A 23,399-nucleotide genomic window follows, 5' to 3' on the forward strand; every position below is an offset into this window, starting at 1 on the left:
ACCTTTTAGTTTTTACCTTTTTTACCTTTTCCTATTATTTTTTCATCTTCTTTCTCTTTTTTCTTCTTTTTTAAATTCTGTTGCTTTCATTTTCTTTTTTAGGCCTATGGTAGAGAACTAAACGTAAGCGCTTACGCTTACGTTTGTATATATATATATATATATATATATATATATATATTCCTTTCTTAAATTTTTCCATTGAATAATTTTTACGCAATTGTTTTATTTGTTCGAAAAATTTTTAACTTTTCTGAGAGGTGCACCAGTTTTTTTTCCAGCACGATTATTGTATCTCGTGCGAGAGTATATTTTTACAAGAATCATATATCTTAATGTTTGCACTCGATGATTATAACACACATCATTAATATCAAACCATGTAGCATGCATTTTATTTGTTTCTTCTATACACTCCGCAACAATTTTATCCAGAATTTGTGTAGATGCCCAATAATGCTGCCATGTTTTATTAAATACTAATAACTGTATTCTCATTATGTTTATAAAATAATTTGTTGGGCGTACTAATTTTGTAATTGTCGGAGCGTCTTCATCATCATTCGGATATTCTCTAAATTGTATGTATTTCTCATTTGCTGTTAACTTGTCCATTGGCGTTTTCATCATAACATCGCGGCATTTTTCACAATTATTTTTTTGAAAACTTCGACGTGCCACAAATCCAGCGAAGAATGCTATTGCATTGTCATCGTAACTGCTATGTTGTTCATCATTTTCGATATTTTTGTAATCAAAATATTCTTCGACTATATTTGCATCCTCTGCAAGTAACTTATCGTTTTCATCAACATCATATTCTAGAGTTGTACTGCTGATTTCCATAACATTTTCTATAGCCTTAGTAAGTTTACTCGGTTCATTAATCAGAGTCTCTGTTTCTGGGCATTGTACATTGCCTTTGTCACTCGTTTGAATATATCCCGTGGAAAGTATGTGCCTGATGGAAAGTCGTATCATTCTTGCAGTCGGATTAGGATTAAATCCTCCGCGTTGTCGAAGTTTGGAAAATAAATGTTCCACGGAGTCTTGATTGCATAATCCTGTTGCTAATTCAAATTCTTCATTTTTACTTAAGAGTGCTTTATAAGTTGCAAGAATAGCTTTTATAGTTATAACAAAACCGTTGAAACAAGGTACTTTAGTTATTTTTTCTGGTGATTTTGACCATTTTAAACACTATTCTACAAATTCTGTTAATAAAATCTCAATATCTGGATTTTTAGGGGATAATGGTCGTTTTCCGCCAAATTTAACATTTAAACTGTATGAATTGCAAGCATCGATAATATCATTCATGCGTTCTGCAAAATCGGCTGTAGCTTGCCATGTATTTGTATTTAATTCTCCTGCATGGCCAGCTGTTCTTATCGCGGCTGCAAAAGTATGACTGAATAATTGGAATGCTCTTTTCACATTCATAGCTTCGAAACTATTTGGACGAATGTGCGCTTCTGTTATGTGTGACAATAAATTAGAACCTCCTTTTGTGGAATTGTCGATGGACCATGTCGTTTCAAAGTCGGAGTAGGAAGCAATTATATTTCCATTGCAATAGATGTTTTTATGCGTCCTCAGGAAACTTGCCAATCTTTTTACCAGATGCAGAAAATCAAAGGAAGCGTAATATTTTTTTCTTTATATATGAAAAATTGCTCTGATGTATCAACACCGAGTTGAGCATAAGCACTTTGATTGCATGTGCCTTGATCACATGTCACAAGTTGCACATCAGCACCTGTTTCATATAATCTATCTAAACATTCTTTTAATAAAATAATTATTTCATTCGCCTTCATACATTTTTCTGGAAGAAAATATGCTATAGGTTGACGCCATGGGTGCCGTGCATTTAAACTATCTAAACAAAACACAAACACACATTTAGCTCTCTCTGATTTTCTACCTAGAGGTCCGAGATCTACAAGGCCTTCTATTTCATTTAACTTAGATGAATATTCCTCATACGATTTAATATACATTTCATCCCATTTCAAAGCACACACTCTTTCCTCCATTGGTAATTGAGTTATTTTTTCTTTTAATTTATTAAATATAAAATTGCAGAATCCTGGTTTTATGTCATATTCTTCTAACCATCTTCGTATTGTTCGCTGTCCAGGAAAATTGCAACCCGCTTTCTGTAAGCGACAAAATGCAGAGGGTGAATAATAATAAAGTTGCCTCGATAAATTTTTTTCTTCTTCTGTATATTTTGCATTTGGTGTATGTAACTGTAAATTTATCATAGCTTTTGCCACGGGGTGCAATTCTAGTTCATTTATCAATCTTTTTACTACCTTTTTTTTTGTTTATTTCCCTTTGGCTTTTTAGGTATACGTCTCATACGTAGCCGATATTTTAAACTTTTTATGTGTTTTTGCAACCGAGCATTTTCACGTTTTAAATTATTAATTATAATATGTAATTCATTATTCGTATTTTTTGTTTTATTGATTTTTTCTTTCTTTGGCAAATCAGGTTTATCAATAATAATTCTTTCATAGTTGGGCGGCTCTAGATGTATCCATTCTATGATATTTTCCTCTTCCGCTGGAATATCAAAACATAAATTTGATGGTCTATATGTTTTAAGTGATTGTTCTGCCGGTTGCTCATTCATCATTATGATATCTGAATTTATTGTACAACTGGTAGATGCAATAACTGGTGTGGCGTTTTCTTCGATTACTTTAACTCCTTGCTGTATGTCTACTTCTTGAGCTAGTCTATCTATTTCCATTTGTCTGCTTTTTTTTCGCTGTGCATAATTATACTCACTTTCAAAATGGATTGGTACAGCATCCCGCTTCAATCTTCTTTTTGAACTATTTGTGAAGCAGTCATCATTAAAATGGTCCTCGCATAATCCTGCACATTTAAGGGACTCGGGAGACCATTTTTCCAATCTAGTATTTCCTGCAACAGAAATAGAAGAAAAACATTTTATGTGTGTGTGTGTGTGTGTGTGTGTGTGTGTGTGTGTGTGTAGATGAGTGAGTGACTGAAAAAACATCATGTATTTCATATTTCTAATTAATTATGATAAAAAAAGAAGAAATAATTATAACTACAATTAATGCAATAATAACGAATATAAAAAAATATAAAAAACAAAATTGTGCATAATTATATTTAGACTGTGCTTTCTTCTTTTATATTTATTTTGTTTGATTTTATTTTAAATGTATTATTTATTATGTAAAAAACTAAAATTATTATATAAAAAAAATAAATATTCGGCAAATCTAATTTTTAAATATATATAAATCTGCAAAAAGAGTAAAAATATTTCTCTGTAAAAATATTTTATTTATATTTCGATCATTTTCTGCATTTAAATATAATGAGAAATATGCATATCCAACAATAAATATTTGCCGAATATTTATTTTTTTACATAATAAGTAATACATATAAAATAAAATAAAATAAATAAAAAAAGGCAGAGACCAAGTTTTGAAACCTGGGATCCCGGGATTACTACTCATGTGTACCTCTTCCGCTGCGCTAGCAGCACCGATCTAAAATGTTTCTTTCTTTAGACCTTTTATAACGATTCTCTAAATTTCAAATATAAAAAAATATTGTTTTTACTTATAGAAATACTTTATTATATAATTTTGGAAAGCTTTTGAGATAATCTACAAGAATGTGTAATGAAAAATAGGTAGTTCCATTTTAAAAATTGAAGGTGACCTTTACATGACCTTCAATTGACTATCCAATGTCAAATCAATGGCACCATCTTATGTCCCCCTCTGAACCCTACAACTTTTGTACGAAACATTTTTTTCTATAACTTTGTGATTTCAAAATATTTGCCTGTTAAGATTAAAAAGACTCACCCTGTATATTCTCTTGTCATATTTAAATTAAATTTAAGATATATATATGGTTTCTTAAAACATTTTCCTATACGTGTAAAAAATTATTAATTTTATTATTTAGAAAGTTATAAAAGCTGTATGATATTAAAGAGAATCCAAATAAATATTTTTCTTTACTTGCATAATATGTCATGGAGACATGTAACAAATATGTGCTTTAATCACATGTGCAAATATTATGGCAATGTCAAAGATAAAACTAATTTTTGAACAAGATTAAATTAAATAATAAATTCTAAAAGACTTTTCACAATTAATTAGTTTTTTCACAATAATTGAATTTAATAAACCAAGTGTTTTTCAAAAAGAAAAGTTATATAACTGCATATAAATATATAAATTTATTCATATATTAATTAAAAATTTATATTTTTTATTTTAAAAACATTTTTACTTCTTCTAATATTAAAAAGAGGAACACTTTAGAAAATTGCAGTTTATGTAGAATTAAAAAAGTTAAACTTTTTTTCTATAACCCCGTGATTTCCAAATATTTGCCTATTAAGATTAGAAAAACTCACCCTGTTATTAATGTTAGGGATATATATATACATATACAGTGGCATTACAAATAATTGAGATAAAAGGTATATTACAATACTTTATTATATTTCTGTATATCTTAAGTTTACAGATTCTGCACATATACATATATAAAAATTAAATATTTTTTAAGAAATAATGAGTTTCATTTTCCTTAAGAAAAATGGAAAACAAATTAAATTTTTTTTCTAATTATAAAAAAATATTAATTCCGCCTCTGCCTCTGCCCCTTCTGCCTCCTCTGCCTCTTCCTCTCCATCTTCCTGCTCTTCCTCCTCCTCTACCATGCATGTAGAATAGAAAATGTTGTAATTCTTCCGGCTGAAACATACAAAATGAAGAATATATTGATATGTATATTATCGATACACACACACACACACACATACAGGGTGTTCAAAAAGTCCCGGACCGGTTGAATACTGAACTTGTAAAGTAGGCGTCGCACTGAAAAATGACCGTGATAAAAGTTGTAGGAATCCCTGGCTATCCGATGGTGACCTTGGCTGTGACCTTGACCTTGTAATCTCAAGGTCATTTAAAGGTCAAGTCGATTTTTTAAATGGAACCCATATTTTTGACCCCGGAAACGAAAAGAGCGGAAAATTTCACGTTCAGATATGATTTCCGCTCTTTTCGTTTCCGGGGTCAAAAATATAGGGTTCCATTTAAAAAAATCGACTTGACCTTTAAATGACCTTGAAGGTCAAGGTCAAGGTCACAGCCAAGGTCACCATCGGATAGCCAGGGATTCCTACAACTTTTATCACGGTCATTTTTCAGTGCGACGCCTACTTTACAAGTTCAGTATTCAACCGGTCCGGGACTTTTTGAACACCCTGTATATATATATATATATATAGACATAGAAATAATACAATTAATGAAACAATTTATATAAAAAAGTACTATGCTAATACAAATTTAAAATAAAATTACTTACAGTTAATGAAATAGATACAGTCGGCATCGTCGCCGTCATCGTCAATGGCATCGTCGGCATCGTCGCCATCGGCATCACCGTCGGCATTGGTATCGTTCCCGGCATCGTTCTCGGCATCGGCATCGGCATCGGCATCGGCATTGCCGTTGTCGGCACCGGCATGGTCGCCGTCGGCACCGGCATCGTCGCCGTCGGCACCGGCATCGTCTCCGTCGTCGTCGTCGTCGACACTGGCATGGCCGGCATCGTTATTGGCATCGTCGCCGTTGGCATCGACATCGGCATCGGCATCATCGTCGGCATTGCCGTTGTCGGCACCGGCATGGTCGCCGTCGGCACCGGCATCGTCTCCGTCGTCGTCGTCGTCGACACTGGCATGGCCGGCATCGTTATTGGCATCGTCGCCGTTGGCATCGACATCGGCATCGGCATCATCGTCGGCATTGCCGTTGTCGGCACCGGCATGGTCGCCGTCGGCACCGGCATCGTCTCCGTCGTCGTCGTCGTCGACACTGGCATGGCCGGCATCGTTATTGGCATCGTCGCCGTTGGCATCGACATCGGCATCGGCATCATCGTCGGCATTGCCGTTGTCGGCACCGGCATGGTCGCCGTCGGCACCGGCATGGTCGCCGTCGGCACCGGCATGGTCGCCGTCGGCACCGGCATGGTCGCCGTCGGCACCGGCATGGTCGCCGTCGGCACCAGCATTGTCTCCGTCGTCGTCGTCGTCGTCGGCACCGGCATAGTCGCCGTCGGCACCGGCATTGTCTCCGTCGTCGTCGTCGTGGTCGCCACCGGCATCGTCGCCGTCGTCAAGATCGTTTTCATAACGTTTTCTAGACAAAAAAAATAATATAAAATCGTTCTAATGTGTTATACAAAAATGTTTTTATAAACTTACAGTAGTTCGGGACCTCTTCTCTCGTCAAGCGTTGAAGACGAACTGAAACTGATCATCACAATCGCACGCACACACACACGCGTATCGTTTTTTATTCGCACAGGATTCGCGAATCGTTCGGCGAGATCAGAAAAACGCCGCAAAGAAACACTTCAACGTAATCCATACGTAAACATACATAATATCTGACATATTTTATTAAAAAAAAACAAAGAATATATATATATATATATATTTGTTTCATATATCATATCAATATATATTATATATTGATATAAATAAGTAAATCAATTTTATAAACTCACCACTATTGCGTAACCATAAATCATGTCTCGCACCCGTTTGTAATGGAAATCGAAATAAACGTTTTCCATCTTTTGTCCTAATATTTGTGCAATTTAAATACACACATTTATCGTAAAACCGGTGTTTACTCGACATTGTAAAATAAAAATAATAATTAGCACCAACACCAAAAAAAAAAGAAAATTAAAAAATGCGAAATTAAAGAAAACAGGACACTAACAAATAAACAACTAACACTAAAATAATCTTAATTAAAAAACTAATTATAGTTAAAATTAATATGAAAGAAACAAATATACTAAACACGCGTACACAACACGTAAAATTTATTTATTTCAAGGAAAAACAGCGAAAAAAAGCGATCTCTATCGTATTATAACTCCGAGCGTATTATGCGATGCAATCTGTGGCACAGCGAGTGGACTGATTGTCGTATACAGATTGCAAGAAACATTTTAACTAAAAAAAATTGAATATCTAAATTATGTGTGTGGGCGTTTGCATAATAATTAAATTCCTTGCAGAATTAAAAAATAATTTATTTTGTTCCATTACAAAAAAAATTATCAAATAATGATATATTGATTATTCTTACACATAATAACATATTTGAAAAAAGTGAAAAAAAAAATCTGAAAAAGGCAGGGGTTTGAACTTGAAATGTCCACGATTTCAGCTCGTCATCTTAGTCGCTCGGCTACGCATGCTACTTGACGTTCTTTTATACCGGCATGATACATTAGGCATGGAAACTTTAAATAATTGTACATTATTGCACGTTGACATTGCACTTCATATTAATAGAAGCGGCGATAAATATTAAATATAATATAATATATATTAAAAATTACATTAACAGTTATATTAATATTTACAGTTTTAATATATTTATTAATAAAATCAATTGTTCATAAATTACAGCTTATGCAACAACTTTTGCTTCATGCATTACATAAAAATAGTGGATTAGGCCTATTGGGGAAACCACTATAAAAAAAGCGCACCATGCTATCTACCGCAAGGTGGTGGGGAAATGATAGCGCTTCAAACATTTTCTAACAATGTAAAGGAGGACAAAATTTATTGTGTGTAATTTCACAAGGAAACAATCTCGGTCTTCCTAAATATTGCTTAACTTTTAATTATTAATTATTACACATCTCTTCCACTAATACAAGATACAATAACTCGTGTTAATTATATATATTAATATATATACAGGGTGTTTCATTTTAATTTCTCCAGGCAAATATTACGGAAAATAATAAAAAATCGAAAAAATGTTTGAGACAAAAGTTGTACGGTTTCTAGGGGGACATACGATGGTGCTATTAGTTTGACCTTCAAAAGTTACATGAAAGTTACGTGAAGATCATTTTGAATTACTTAAATGGAATACCCTATATATTTTTGCATATTCTTGATTCTTGTAGCTTATGTTAAAAGCTTTCGAAAACACTATAAATAAATATTTTTTCATCAAGTACTTTTTGAATTATAAAGGTTTGAAATTAACAATTTTTAACATAAAATGTAAAATATCTTGTAAAACATTTAGTTTTCGATAATCTTACCTTGATACTTTTATGCACAAAATAATGAGATCAATTAATTGGTATAAACAAAACAAATAGTTGCTTTTAAAGTAAATAAGTATGCAGTTGCATTGTTGCATATTACATACTTTTTTAAATAATTATTTGGTCTCATTATTTTGTGCATAAAAGTGTTAAGGTAAGATTAGCGAAAACTAAATGTTTTACAAGATATTTTACATTTTATGTAAAAAAATTGTCAACTTCAAACCTTATAACTCGAAAAGTACTTGATGAAAAAATATTTATTTATAGTGTTTTGGAAAGCTTTCAACATAAGCTACAGGAATATGCAAAAATATATAGGGTATTCCATTTAAGAAATTCAAAATGATCTTCACGTAACTTTCATGTAACTTTTCAAGGTCAAATTAATAACACCATCTTATGTCCCCCTAGAAATCATACAACTTTTGTCTCAAACATTTTTTCGATTTTTTATTATTTTCCGAAATATTTGCCTGGGGAAATTAAAATGAAACACCCTGTATGTATATATATATATATATATATATATATATATATATATATATATAATTAATAAGATTTAATTGTTGAAGTTTCTGTGGGCCTCCCTAATGTACTGTACTGATAGAAAGGAACGTTAGGTAATATGCGTAGTCGAGTGGGTGAGACGACGAGTTAGAATTCTGGATCTTTCAAGTTCAAAACCTGCTTTTTCTATTTTTTTTCTATTTTTTTTTAAAGGTGTATTCAAATACTTTATTATGTGTAAGACAATAAAGTAATAAATTATTAATTTATAATTATTAAAATGATTTCATATTTTTCAACAATTTTATAATTAGGAAAGATAACAATTTTTTTATGAAAACTAAAAAAATATTAAATTGATTACAAACTTATAAAGTTTTAGTTACATAAGCAAAATTGTTAAAAAATGTGCGTATAATTTTAATAATTATCAAATAATAATTTATTAATTGATTGTTCTAATACATAATAACTTTTGTGAATACACTTTGAAAAAACTTTGAAAAAAAAACGAAATTAAAAAAATTAAAACAGCAGGGTTTGAACTTGAAATGGATTCTAGCACCAAGTTTCTCAACACGAAAATTATGGGCGTAGCACGGACTCGCACCAAATACAAACTTTATCGACCCTGCCAGAAAATGGGTGTGCAGTTAGTTCCGATATTGAAAACGGGTGCGAGGGGCGCTTCAAGCAGTCCCGTACACAGATTAATAGACAGATCGCCAAAGGCCTGCCTAAAGAAGAGACCGCCATCTTCGTGCGATAGACTTTGCCCCTTACCGACACACTTTGCCCCTGGTTCGAGTCCGTGCTAAATTCGTAGACTTGAACCAAAAGACTTTGCCCCTGGTTCGAGTCCGTGCTAAATTTCGTAGACTCGACCAAAAGACTTTGCCCCTGGTGCAAGTCCAGGCTAAATTCGTTTGACATTACCAACAGACTTTGCCCCTGGTGCGAATCCAGGCTAATTGATCATGAGACCAATTTGAGAGATTTGGCCCCCGTTGTGTGTGTGTGTGTGTGTGTGTGTGAGAGAGAGAGAGAGAGAGAGAGAGAGAGAGAGAGAATATTTTACATATATGCATATATATATATATAAAATTTATTAAATATAAAAAATATATTTTTTACACATAAAATGTTTTTTTATTGAAATAATCACGATTTTAAATGTGATATAACACAGTGTTCAAAAATTTTTTAATTAAATTTTTTAATTAAATTTTATTAAAGAAAATTACTTGAAATTTTTTACATTAAGAATTTAAAGGCTCCTTATTCTCTTGTAGAAATTTATCACTACGCCAATTAATCACTTATTTTGAGTATTTAAAATACTATAATATACAGTAATTTAAGTATTCGAAATAAAAGTGATTAATTACTCGAAATAAGTAATAAATTGGCGTTACTAGTAATAAATTTCTATAAGGGTTGAAATAAAGTATAAGAGATAAATAGGCTATATGTGAGCCGTATGCGAAATGTGAGATGTAAGACGCATATTAAAATTTAATTTTTCGATATAACTTTCAAAAATGTACACGAGGTACAAAAAATTAGCTTGGACATTTGTAAGACTTAAAATTGGGATTAATTCTCAATTCTATTAATTAAATTTCGATATAACACACCTTACATCCGCGCACGGCTCACATATATATAACCCATTTATTAGTGCAATTTTTAAGTTTCTTATTTTTCAAAGTTCACCTTTTTACGTTATCAAATATTTTTACGTTTTCAAGAATTTTATATTTTTACTTACCGCAGTTTCTTATCCAAATGTAAAATCTTTTATCGCAGTCTATAAAAAATTGAAACAATTTACAATTTTATGATATAATATTATTATTATTACAATTTCTATATATATGCACATCTGTCAAATATCGTGATTTATTTCACATTATTATTATCTATTTTAATAAAAAAGAAAACAAAAACACTTGCAACAATCAAAAATAAACCGCCTGCCGCGAACGGAAAATGCCAAGAAAGCACGCAATTTCCGCGAATCTCGTAATTTTTTTGAAAAATCAACAATTAAAACGAAATTGTAAATTCTTCAAATCACTGCACAAGTATAATTCACAATAATAATTTTCAGTAACTACGATAAAAAATCGTATACTGAAAACCGCAAACGAAAGTGCAATGGGAGTAAGAGTAAAGTCTGTGATACAATTAATTGGCAATAGAAAATTAATAATTTTCAAATAGAAAAATTTTGAAATTACCGAGGATTTACAAATAATAAAGTAAAAATATTAAATAATTTATGTGACTTTGTATAGTGAACACATCAACTTGGCGGAATCTTGACTACTCATCAATTTAAGTAAGCAATTCTAAACACAATTAAGATCTTTCACATAAAAAAAATAACTTATTAATATAAATTAATATACCAAAAAAATAAAAATATACTTAGACAATCACGGTGAAATATACTGCAATGACGAACTTACTCGGAAATATCCTTGATGATGGGGACTAACTTTTTGATGCTGGATAACATCTAATTGTTTTCAATTCTCATATCAAGCGGTTCTGACGATAATTTTAACTAATAATGTTCAAAAGAATTGATGACGTGGAATGGGCCGTCAACCTGTTCTACTAACAACAGGGAACTCGTTTACATGTTTTTTGACATAATCAAAAAGTTTACCATCTTAACTAAAAAATGGTTAGCCGATTAGAAAAAATATCTAATTTAATAAATGTTATAAGCGTAACCCAATTTAAATTCATCGACTTATTAAACCAAAATGTTCATTAAAAAATAGACTCTAATGCGTAATATGTCATAATTTTTCTTAAGAGAATTTTTATTGTTTTTATATTTACTGAAGAAGGCTGAGGTAACAGCCGAAACGTTTTATTATTTTTATTATCATTGTATCTACTAAGAAATAAATCAATTATGTGTTGACATTACATCTCTCACTAATTTAATATGCTCGTTATAGTTGGCCCTGTCTTTCTAAATCTTAATTTTATAATATCACACGAGCCTTGTCTTTAAATATCTAATTGTTTTCCTTATTAAATTTAAATAATTTATGTTTTCGAATTTTGCTCGCGGAGAGGATCTTTAAAACAAGATTTTTAGAAGAGAGGACCTTTAAAATATAAACAGGCAAAAACGTTGGAAAAATTAAAGCGCGCGTTTAAACAGATAAACGCAATGAAATAAATACGCAATTGTTTTTACTTATCGCTGTAAGCTCACAAGCTTCTGACGTGCTATACACTTTTATATAATATATACAAGGTGTCCGGTAACTAACGGACCAATGATTAAGGGCGGATTCTCTGGCTAATTTGGAGACGATTTTTCCTTAGCAAAAATGTTGAGAAGTCAATAATTTTCGAGTTATAAGCGATTGAAAAAATAGGTTTTTTGAAAACTAAACGTTTTGGAGTTAAAAGTCTAACATAATTACATTCTTCAGTTAATTTCAGGTAGAGTTTACTATAATAAAATTTTAATTTAAGGCTTAGTTATAAAGATACATAATGACAAAGATTGGAAAGTTGTAAAAAATGATGACCTTTTTCGACATTTTTGCTGAGGAAAAATCGTTCCCAAATTGACCAAAGAATCCATTTGTAATCATTGGTCTGTTAGTTACCGGACACCCTGTATATTGGACACGAGTTTCGTTTGTTTCAGATTCTCGAGAGTTGAAGTAGGAACATACGAGTATCATATATCGTTTGTGACTTGCCGAATGAAAGCAAGACAGAGAGCGAACGAGATGATGAGCTTAATAGCTCATAATGTTATAAATAAATAAATAAAAAATTATAACCTGACCTACTAGTTATTGAATCTTTTTTTAATAAAATGTTTCATTATTATTATCATCTAAGTCTAAGTCGTTTAATTACTTTTTAGTTTTTTAATAATTAATTTAATTTATTCTAGTCATTTTTATATGAGAAAAATAATATCACGTATACGTTTTATAATGAATTAATATATTTCGGGAATCGAATTATATATTCTTAATAATATAAAAGTGTTCAAAAATTATATTTGACTTTTAATTTTAATTATTTTATAGCAAAGAGTTCCGAAATCTCTTACACACATAATGGGGATTTTTTTCATCCATATAATTCGCAATTAAGTATATATGTTAATTATTAATTTTAATAAAATAAAAATTAAAATTAAAGGTCAAATATAATTTTTAAACACAATAAATATATTAAATTAATTATAAAACGTATACCCATGATAGTATTTTTCTCGTACAAAAATAATTAGAGTAAATTAAATTAATCATAAAAGATTAAAAATTAATTAAAGAATTTAAACTTATATTTTATATAATAATAATAAAACATTTTATTACGTCAAACCGTCGTGAAATAATTAAATAAAATTTGCTAGTTACGTCAAAGTCAAGTTTTCTAAGCTTATAAAACATTTTATTAAAAAACAGATTCAATAAATATAAGTACATGTTATATATATACTTATATTTATTAAATCTGTTTTTTTTATAAAATGTTTTATTATTATCATATAAAATATAAATTATTTAATTATTTTTTTATTTTTTTATGAGTAATTTAATTTATTCTAGTTATTTTTGTACGAGAAAAATACTATCACGGGTATACGTTTTATAACAAATTAAATATATTTATGTTCAAAAATTATATTTGACCTTTAATTTTAATTTTGTATTTTATTAAAATTAATAATTAACATATATACTTAATTGCGAATTATATGGATGAACAAAATCCCTATTATGTGTGTAAGAGATTTCGGAACTCTTTGCTAAAATAATTAAAATTAAAAGTCAAATATAATTTTTGAACACTTTTATATTATTAAAAATATATAATTCGACTCTCGAAATATATTAATTTATTATAAAACGTATACGTATTAGTATTTTTCACATATTAAAATGATTAGAATAAATTAAATTAATTATTAAAAAACTAAAAATTAATTAAACGACTTAGACTGAGATGATAATAATAATAAAACATTTATTAAAAAATAATTATAATAGGTCAGGTTAATATTTTATTTATTTATTTATTTATAACATCATAAAATTCTGTCCTTTCCGAAATACGCGAACGCTACGAAAAGATAAATCTCGTACATGCCGCCGGACGAGTTCATGAGCATGAGACGCTCTTATCTTGGGAACGTATTAATAGTTACTGCATTGACCACTACTACAATATGGCGCTGAAATCAGTGAGAAATGCTGGTCTCTCCTTCATCCAGACCTTTGGCGATCTGTCTATTAATCTGTGTCCCGTAAAAACGGTAACAGCCAAAACGCCGGCCTGGCCGCTCTCATCTTTCTCTCTGCTTTAGTATATCCACGAGGAAGAAAACAATCCTACGTGAATCCCAACCTCACTTTATTAGGTGACAGGTTGTAACGTGATGTTATATATTAATTGAACTCGCAATAGAAATATCTAAATAGAGATCACAGTCAAGCTGTAATAATCTGGTTTACGCTGCCAACATTGATTATCCTTATTAATATATGCTAATATGCAATAACTTATACAAGGTAATTCTTAATATAATTATAACCCTCATATAAATATCAAGTATCAAATTCTATAATTGTAATTACAATGCCAATTAAGTGCATACTATAACTCGTGTTGTTATTATCGAACGCAATATGTTTAACACTTTCTTGCTATTAAAGTACACATCCCATCAAGTCACGGAGGCAAATACAAGTCATCATAAGTTCAACGCAAGGGTATGAGATTCCGGCTATTATTTCTAACACTAAAGTGATCATACCTCAAGATTATTCGCAAAGCAAGATGCAGCGTAAGTAGTTAATATTGTTTATTTATATATGATTTGATATCATAGTAGTCTATTATCGCTTTATGAGTTTATAGTGTGCGTACTAATTGAATTCACTTATTAACTTTGTTTATAATATAAATTAAATGTCATTAAGGTTATTACAACCTATATTTCAATTTATTAGGTTATAATCTTAAAAACCTTTACTAATGTGATGTTACGTAAAGTCAAATTCATAGAGAACACCCGTAATCAATGCCACTTAACTTTTCAGGAGTTGCGCATCCATGGCTGAACTCCAGGCAGTCCTCAGAGAGCCCACCAAGGTGTATTCCAGCTAGCAGCACTCAGTATCGTCAGCATCAGCTTCTTCAGTTGAGATCCATTTGCATCGAGGGGCAATATTTCCATTCTCCATTATTGAGTAGGCACATTTCACACACTATCTGTTCAGTTTATTAGTTAAATGTTGAAAATCTATCAATTACTAATTATTTTATCAATAATTATAATGTTATTCACCCATTATATTACTTATAATGTCATAAAAACAATACAGTTGTTCAATTATTAGCTTTTCACTCAGATCAGTTATTCTAATAAGCTAATTATTTAAGTAATTAATATTAATTAATTATTAATTCTGACTTTTGGTTATTTATTAATATCAGAAAAGGTTTGAAGGGATCAAAGCCATACTGCAGTGGCAGTCTTTATATAAGTTCACACGGTCCGATGAAAGTTTCTAATATTCTTCACAAAATCAGATGATACCTATGATTTTATACAACAGGCACCAGCATTATAATGAATATATGAAGATCATTAATAAAGAAAGATTTCTTCTTCAACTACTTATCAGGTATCAATAGTGTATATATTTAAGTATTATAAACCTATAATTATTCAGTGGATAATATTTCCGTTCTCCAATATTGAAATTCACACACTAACTGTTCAGTTTATTAGTTTATATTGAAAATTTATCAGTTACTAGTTACTTTATTAATAATTATAATGTTATTTGCTCACTACGTAACTTATAATGTCATAGAAACACCATAATTGTTTAATTGTCAGTTTTCACTCAAATCAGTTATTCTAATAAGCTAATTATTTAGATAATTAATATTAAATATTAATATTAACTTTAATTATATATTAATATCAGGATAGGCTAGAAGAGGCCAAAAACCAGTACAATGACAGTCTTCATGTAAATTCACACAGCCCAATGAGAGCTTCCAATATTCTTCACAAATTATCAAATAGTAATGATGACTTTATACAACAAGCACCAGCATTATAATAAATATGAAGATTATCAATAAGAAAAGACTTATTCATTTATTATTCTTCAACTACTTATCAGATCACAATAGTATGTGTAATTAAAGTACGATAAACTTATAATTATTCAATAGATAATATTTCCATTCACCAATATTAAATAGGCAAATTTAACACACTGACTGTTCAGTTTATTAATTAATATTGAAAATTTATCAATTACTAGTTACTTTATTAATAATTATAATGTTATTTGTCCACTGCATAACTTATAATGTCATAGAAACACTGTAATTGTTCAATTGTCAGTTTTTCACTTAATTTAGTTATTCTAATAAATTTTTATTGTATGTTAATATCAGGAAAGGCTTGAAGAATCAAGATACAATGGCAATCTTCGTACAAATTAACACAGCTCAATGAGAATTTCTAGTATTCTTCACAAATTATCAGATGACAACAGACATCAGCATTATTATAGAATGAAGATCATCAATGAAGAAAGATTTCATCTTACTACTTGTCAGGTCACAATAGTATATGTAATTAAAATACTATAAACTTATAATTGTTCAATGAATAATATTTTCATTCTCCAATATTGAATAAGCATATTCACACACTAACTATTCAGTTTATTAGTTAATATTGAAAGTTTATCAATTACTAGTTCCTTTTATTAATAATTATAATGTTATTTACCCGTTACGTAACTTATAATGTCATAGAAACAACACAATTGTTTAATTTATCAGTCTTCACTCAAATCAGTTATTCTAATAAACTAGTCATCAGATAGCTGAATATTAATTATTAATTCTAACTTAATTGTTTGTTTGTTTGCATCAGGAAAGGCTTGAAAAGAGCAAAAACCACACTACGATGGGAATCTCCATATAAGTTCATTCAGCCCAGGAAAATTTCTCTGGTATTCTTCGTCTATACTACAAGTCAACATCAGACCATGCTTGTACATATATCCAGAAAGTATAAATCACCTCTTATATTATTATGTGATCCATATATAGTTATCAAGTAACATAAGTCCAATTACTAAACACAGAAAACAATTTAGGAGCTTCTTTTAATGAATATATTTGTTCAGTTTCAGGGTTGTATAAAACAACGCTTCTCACATACCACTAAGAGAGTGCTTCATATTATGATGATATTTCTCACTACGCCAGGATAACAGGGCCACAGATTCAAGTTCAATAATCCCTTCCTCAGTATTAAATAGAAAGACCACCATGTTACTATCAAGACATCAACCGTATCACCGATAAGGGATTAATTAAGGAAAGAACCTTACACATATCTTGTAACCAGTCTATCTTAATTGATTAATTGATTTACTCGTATCAAAAGAGTCACAGTTTATCATATACATTGATAAACAAATGTTTCACGTGCTACATCCCATCACTATATTAAGTGCAGGTAAAGTAAGTCATTCTTGATTATTTATTTATCTAATTATTAATATTCTTAATTCTTATATATGTATTACTTCTTATATTATTATATGTCTAATAACTAATTATAATATGAGATAATCACTGATTCTAATCAAGTAAAAATAAATTAATACAATTGTCGCTCGTATATTGAAAACAAAGTGATAAATATAAGGCCAACTTATCGAGCTGAATATTCGAGATGTTCAGTCAACTACCATTTATTACATGTATAAATTATAAAACTACAGTCATTATATTAAAACTAACGCAAATTACAATCATTCTATAAACGTTTCGACCGCACGCGGTCTTCTTCAGTATAATTATTGAAATATAAATTCTTACAATTCACATAATATCGAAATTTAATTATAGTTATTCAGAATCAAGAGTTTTTGAGTAATTAACGCGTGTTTCAATCCGTCCTGTCCAACAATGTTCGCCTCGATATGATCCCTGATTTTGTTCAGATCTCGGATAGTTTCATCGTTAATATGCGAGAAATTAACCCGTTCCGTAGGCGCTGCGATTTATAAAAAATTACCGATCAACGCATGTCCAAATTATAATATGTATCCCCTACAATTGGTAGTATGCTTACCTATCATCGTTCTTCTTGATAATTTTGCTACTTATTAACAGTTATTAAGGATGACACATAACAAACCAACAATACAGAAAGACAGCTCATTTTAAACTCTACTTGATCGGAGAGCGTGCGTGTTTATATATGATCTAATATCTATGTTTTACTCGTTAATGTCCTATTTGTCCTATTATTATTTCTTGTTCGCTAATATATCCAAAATATCAAAATACGACTCGCTAAGTAACTCAGTATCTTTGTTTAAATTTAGTCCATTTTTTTGTTCCTTGATATGTAGCATCTCAGAAATGAGTCTTTTATAATAATTATTTTCGTTGTCCATGATCTTAACATTGTCCCAATTAAAAGTATGATGTTCATTTATTATGTGTTCAGAAATTACTGAATGTTTCGTTGAGTCCAACCTAATATTATTTTTATGTTCTTTTATTCGCGTCTGCAATTGCCTCTTTGTTTGGCCTACATAAGATGCATTACAATTATTGCAACTGATCTTATAAACCACATTCGAATTGCATGGATGTTTAGTTTTATCTTTCTGCGCTTTAATAATATTGTCCAGTTTGTTGAGACATCTATACCCTACCATACAATTTTTATTTTTTACCGAGGAAACAATCATTTCTGAGATCCCATCTATATACGGAATGACAAAGAATTTTTTATTGACCGAGTCATTTCTTATACTTTTTGTTCTTTCTATGTTGGCCTGTCTCTCTATAATGCTCCCCTTAGATATGATGTGTTCTATCCGATGATTAATTTTGTTAAAAATCAGATCAAGAGGGTAACCATTGCTTCTGAGTATATTAATAATTAACTCCAAATTTTTATTAAAAAATAGTGGATGTGATAGCAATAGACATCTGTCTACAAGGTTATATATTATTCCTATTTTGTGGCATAGTGGGTGGTTTGAATAAAATGATAACGTCCTTCCTGAGAAGGTTTCTTTTTGATACCAGTCTATATATATTTTGTTATTAATAATTTTAAGTGATAAATCTAAGAAATTCAAGCTATGGTTAACCTCTTGTTCGACCGTGAATTTAAGTCTTTCATGATAGTTGTTAAAATTATTCACAATCTGAGTCATATTAGTCATAGAGGTGGCCACTATTATGTCATCCACATAACGAAAATAAAACAAACATTCCAAATTCAACGCTTTGAGAACTGTATCCTCAAGATCTTGCATAACCAGGTCTGCAATAATTGGTAATCTGCAATAATTTCAATAATTATACTGAAGAAGACCGCGTGCGGTCGAAACGTTTATAGAATGATTGTAATTTGCGTTAGTTTTAATATAATGACTGTAGTTTTATAATTTATACATGTAATAAATGGTAGTTGACTGAACATCTCGAATATTCAGCTCGATAAGTTGGCCTTATATTTATCACTTTCTAATCAAGTAAGTCCAGACTATCCTTTATTTATAATATTTGTCACATTTCGGAGTTGTAAATATATTCGTTCGTTCAATTTCAGAGTTATGTAAAACAACGCTTCTCACATACCACTAAGAAGTACTTGATATTATGATATTTCTCACTACACCAGGATATCAAGGCCACATGCTCAAGCTCAGTAACCTTTTCCTCAGTATTATAGATAGAAAGACTAGCTATATTACTATCGAGGCAACAACTGTATCACCAATAAGAGATTAATTATAAAGTCTCACACGTGTCTTATATCCAGCCTAACTTATAGTTTAATTGATTTACACATATCAAGAGAATCACAGTTCATCATATATAATAAACAGATGTATTACATGTTACATTCCATCACTGTGTAAACACAGGTAGAATGAGTAACTCTTGATTATTTATTTATCTAGTTAGATTATAATTATATTGATATTATTAATTCTAAATTAATATTTGATGTTTTAGATCTAATACAACATAAAAAGAGCGGATTATGCTGCAATTGTAGTCTATATTAGCTTAGTTCGCAGAAGACATCTATTATTACAAGTCTATAACTATACATATCACACCAGGATGCCAGAGCCACACATTCAAGTTCAATAAACTTTCCCTCAGTGTCACAGACAGAAACCAGCTATGTTACTGTCAGGACAACAACTGTATCGCCAATGAAAGGCTAAAAAGTCTCACACGTTTCTTATATCCAGTCTAACTTAGTTGTTCAACTGATTTACACATATCAAAAGAGTCACAGTTTATTATATATATTGATAAACAAAAGTTTACGTGTTACATTCCATCACTGTGTTAATCACAGGTAAAATAACTCACTCTTGATTATTTGTCTAATTAAATTATAATTATTATTAATATCATCAATTCTAATTAATATTTGATGTTTAGATCTAACACTTTATAAGAAGAGCAAATTATGCTACAACTATAGTGTTCGTGATTCGAGGAGTTTCACTCGAATGTCGTGAACGCGTGCGGCGGGTTCCGCTCCGCGAGAACGCGGGATGAATGTGCGATGAGAGAGACGGCGGTATAGCGTTGAGAAGGAGCGAGAGAGACAGAGTGATAGAACGTTGAGAAGGAAAGAGAGAGACAGAATGATAGTGGACCGCGACCGCGAGACTGAAGATTGAAGACGGGAGCGAGCGAGAGGAACAGATTTATAAATGCACCATGGTTGAATCAAATTAACAACACTGTCATTTATTCACTTTGTCCGAATTAAATATAATGATGCGAATCGTATCACGGACGCGACACTTAGATAGAGTTCCGCGTTCCCGTTACTAATGATAAGTCCGCCAAGTTGTTCGAATTCTCAAGGTGCAGACGCGATCTCGATCGTATGATTTCTCGTTGGCTTCTGACAAAGAGTCGGCGGGAACGCCGGTTCGCTCTTCAATTTGCCCATGCGAGAAGAAGCAAAAAAACAGTTTGACCGGGAAACACTTCAAGGTGTTTTCTGCGTGCGAAAGTCGTGATAGAACAACGAATAAACAAGAGACGTTGAAAACAAGTCGAAGGGTACTTTCGCAAACGAGAATCTGTCGACGAGAGTCATGCCAAAATATTTAATTTTTAAGACGATAATCACAAAGGACGGCCGTTACTGCGAGGCTGACACAAATAACGCGAGTAATTTAAAAATATTGACACAATAAGCAAGATCGAACGACTTGGCGGACCGACAATTTGAACGACATAAATTTACAGAATAGATAGACTCGAATTTAATAAAAGTGTTGACGGTCCTTAACATACCGCTCGCCTCGAAACTATCGTTTCGAAATGTATGCTATGAGTACAAAACTAAGAGAACATTTAGAAGAATTTAAAGAGGCGATCGGAATATCGAGAGTACGTATGATTTCCTTTGAAATCGGGAGCGTGAAGTCGCTTTACGTCGGAGGCTCCAGCTTCTCGATATCGATTGGAAGCAGGCATAGCTTATTAATCGGTCGCTTATACTCGGACGCCGCAGTCTTCACCGTAACAACGCGAGTTAATCCGTCTTGACCCGTGTGACATCGTAGTACGCGAGCGAGCTCCCATTTGCAAGGGGGGAGTAGAGGGTTACGCAATAAGACGAGTTGACCGACGCGGATCTCGGTTTTGGCAGGTCGTTTCCACTTGACGCGCTGTTGTAACGTATTTACATAGTCGTCAAGCCATAACTTCCAGAATCTTTCTGAGATCTGGCGCACGAGTTGCCAGCGCGACAGTCTATTTTCGCGAAGATTCAAAACGGAAGGTTCGGGAACTGCGGTCAGGGCCGAGCCGATCAAAAAATGCCCGGGAGTTAACGGTTCATAATCGTCGACCGAGTCGTTGAGAGGAGCGAGCGGTCGGGAATTGAGACACGCCTCCACATTGCATAAGACTGTTGAGAATTCCTCAAATGTGAGAGTATGAGCCCCAATCACTCGACGGAGATGGTGCTTTACACTCCGTACTCCCGCCTCCCATAATCCGCCGAAATGAGGAGCGGAAGGTGGCATAAAGTGCCACGTGATTCGATCGGAAGCGGTTCGATTGAGAAAGTCCGGGTCCCTGATAGCTGCGCAAAACGCGGCGGTAAGCTCGCGTTCGGCGCCCACAAAATTCGTGCTATTATCTGAATACATGGCCGAGGGCAGGCCGCGTCGAGCGCAAAATCGAGAAAACGCGCCGATAAACGCTGAGGTTGAGTAGCCCTCCACGAGCTCCAAATGAATGGCGCGAGTCGCCATGCAAATAAAAATCGCGATATACGCTTTTCGTGACGGGATTCCGCGACCAGACAAGGATCGTACGAGCACCGGACCAGCGTAATCCAGTCCGCAATTGAGAAAAGCGCGTGCGGGAGGAGTCACCCGCACGCGAGGCAGATCACCCATCTGTTGGAAGGGAATCGTGGCCCTTTCTCGAGTACAAATAACGCAACGAAAAATAGTGAGTTTGGCGAGACTTCGGGCGCGCAGTACCCAATACTCGCGTCGTAGCGTAGCGAGCGTTAATTGTAGACCTGCGTGTAGAGATTTTAAATGCACGTGATACAGAACCAAAGCGACTAGCAGATGCGAGGCGAGAATAATCGAGTGTTTAACGGAAAAGGAAAGCGGCGCGTGCGAAAGCCGCCCGCCAACACAGATTAATCCATCCTCGCCGAGGAAAGGGTTGAGCGACAGAATCGAGCTTTTCGAGGATATGGCTCGTTGACTTGTAAGCGCAGCAAACTCGAGAGGGAAGAGCTCTTTCTGAATCCGTCTCAGAACAAACTCTTTCGCGAGTTGACATTCGCGGGCTGATAACGCTAGTGTGTTCTCCCTAACGTCGTCAACGGGAATCGACTGCTTCCGAGTTTTATTGATGAAGCGCATTATATACGCTGTTACGCGAATTAACCGAGGCCACGACGAAAATCTTATCGTAAAGTCGCAGTCAAGTTCCGTCGAAGCTAAATGAGACTGAATACTCTCCTTTTGTTCGATTTGAGTATCGAAATTGTGCGATCGAGAAGTCGACGGCTCGTCGATCGGGTTACGCAACCATGCGGGGCCGCACCACCAGAGTGGGTGAGTTCGAAGGAGAGACCCGGCGATTCCGCGAGATGCGCAATCTGCGGGATTTTCATCGGTGGGAACGTGGTTCCACACCGCGTTCGGAACGCGCGATTGTATCTCTGATACGCGATTCGCGACGAACGTCTTCCATTTGGCCGGTTGTTGCGTGACCCACGCTAAAACGACAGTTGAGTCTGTCCAGCAATAGCACGGGGAGGTGGCGAGACCAAGAGTGGTTCGCACGAATTCGAGTAGCCGAGCCAACAATCCGGCTGCGCATAATTCCAGCCGAGGAATACTGAGGGACTTGATCGGAGCGACCTTTGACTTGCCTATTAGCAAGTGAGAAGAGATTTCGCCAGAGAGAGAAGTGAGCCGAAGATACACGGCCGCTGCGTATGCGTGAGTGGACGCGTCAGAAAATCCGTGCAATTCGCAGCGGACAGTGTCAGACCCTCGCTGAATCCATCGATTCAGTTGGAGACCGTGGAGATCGGCAAGTGAGGCCTGAAGGGCTTC

General features: G+C 32.9%; 3 protein-coding genes and 2 long non-coding RNA genes across 10 annotated transcripts; 2 read left to right on the plus strand and 3 right to left on the minus strand.

Annotated features, from left to right (window-relative positions):
• Positions 1-225: 225 nt before the first annotated feature.
• Positions 226-981, minus strand: LOC146722989 (uncharacterized). Its single transcript, XM_085483364.1, has one exon. It carries the CDS (start codon positions 979-981, stop codon positions 226-228), a length of 756 nt encoding a protein of 251 aa, XP_085339490.1.
• A 3,574-nt stretch (positions 982-4,555) lies between these two features.
• Positions 4,556-5,722, minus strand: LOC146722990 (uncharacterized). The gene is made up of 2 exons (XM_085483369.1): positions 5,398-5,722; positions 4,556-4,775 (listed from the first exon to the last, which is right to left on the minus strand). Exons 1-2 carry the CDS (start codon positions 5,719-5,721, stop codon positions 4,647-4,649), a joined length of 453 nt encoding a protein of 150 aa, XP_085339495.1. The 5' UTR covers position 5,722; the 3' UTR covers positions 4,556-4,646.
• A 5,040-nt stretch (positions 5,723-10,762) lies between these two features.
• On the plus strand, positions 10,763-11,852 carry LOC146722991 (uncharacterized). The gene is made up of 2 exons (XR_014924812.1): positions 10,763-11,041; positions 11,135-11,852. It is a non-coding gene; the product is annotated as an uncharacterized LOC146722991 (long non-coding RNA).
• A 1,900-nt stretch (positions 11,853-13,752) lies between these two features.
• LOC146722992 (uncharacterized) lies at positions 13,753-17,510 on the plus strand. 6 transcript variants are annotated; one of them, XR_014924817.1, is made up of 8 exons: positions 13,753-14,267; positions 14,412-14,542; positions 14,799-14,948; positions 15,196-15,386; positions 15,696-15,905; positions 16,177-16,356; positions 16,664-16,784; positions 16,920-17,509. It is a non-coding gene; the product is annotated as an uncharacterized LOC146722992 (long non-coding RNA). The 6 variants fall into 6 exon arrangements; XR_014924816.1 differs by having other exon boundaries at positions 16,177-16,350; positions 16,664-16,801; XR_014924818.1 differs by having other exon boundaries at positions 16,177-16,341; positions 16,664-16,801.
• Positions 17,511-21,236: 3,726 nt separating this feature from the next.
• LOC114934378 (uncharacterized) lies at positions 21,237-21,962 on the minus strand. The gene has a single exon (XM_029307065.2). It carries the CDS (start codon positions 21,960-21,962, stop codon positions 21,237-21,239), a length of 726 nt encoding a protein of 241 aa, XP_029162898.2.
• Between the last annotated feature and the right edge of the window lie 1,437 nt (positions 21,963-23,399).

This window comes from Nylanderia fulva, unplaced genomic scaffold, assembly GCF_048542155.1.
Source record: "Nylanderia fulva isolate GAGA-0341 unplaced genomic scaffold, ASM4854215v1 Scaffold249, whole genome shotgun sequence".
NCBI classification, from domain to species: Eukaryota; Metazoa; Arthropoda; class Insecta; order Hymenoptera; family Formicidae; genus Nylanderia; species Nylanderia fulva.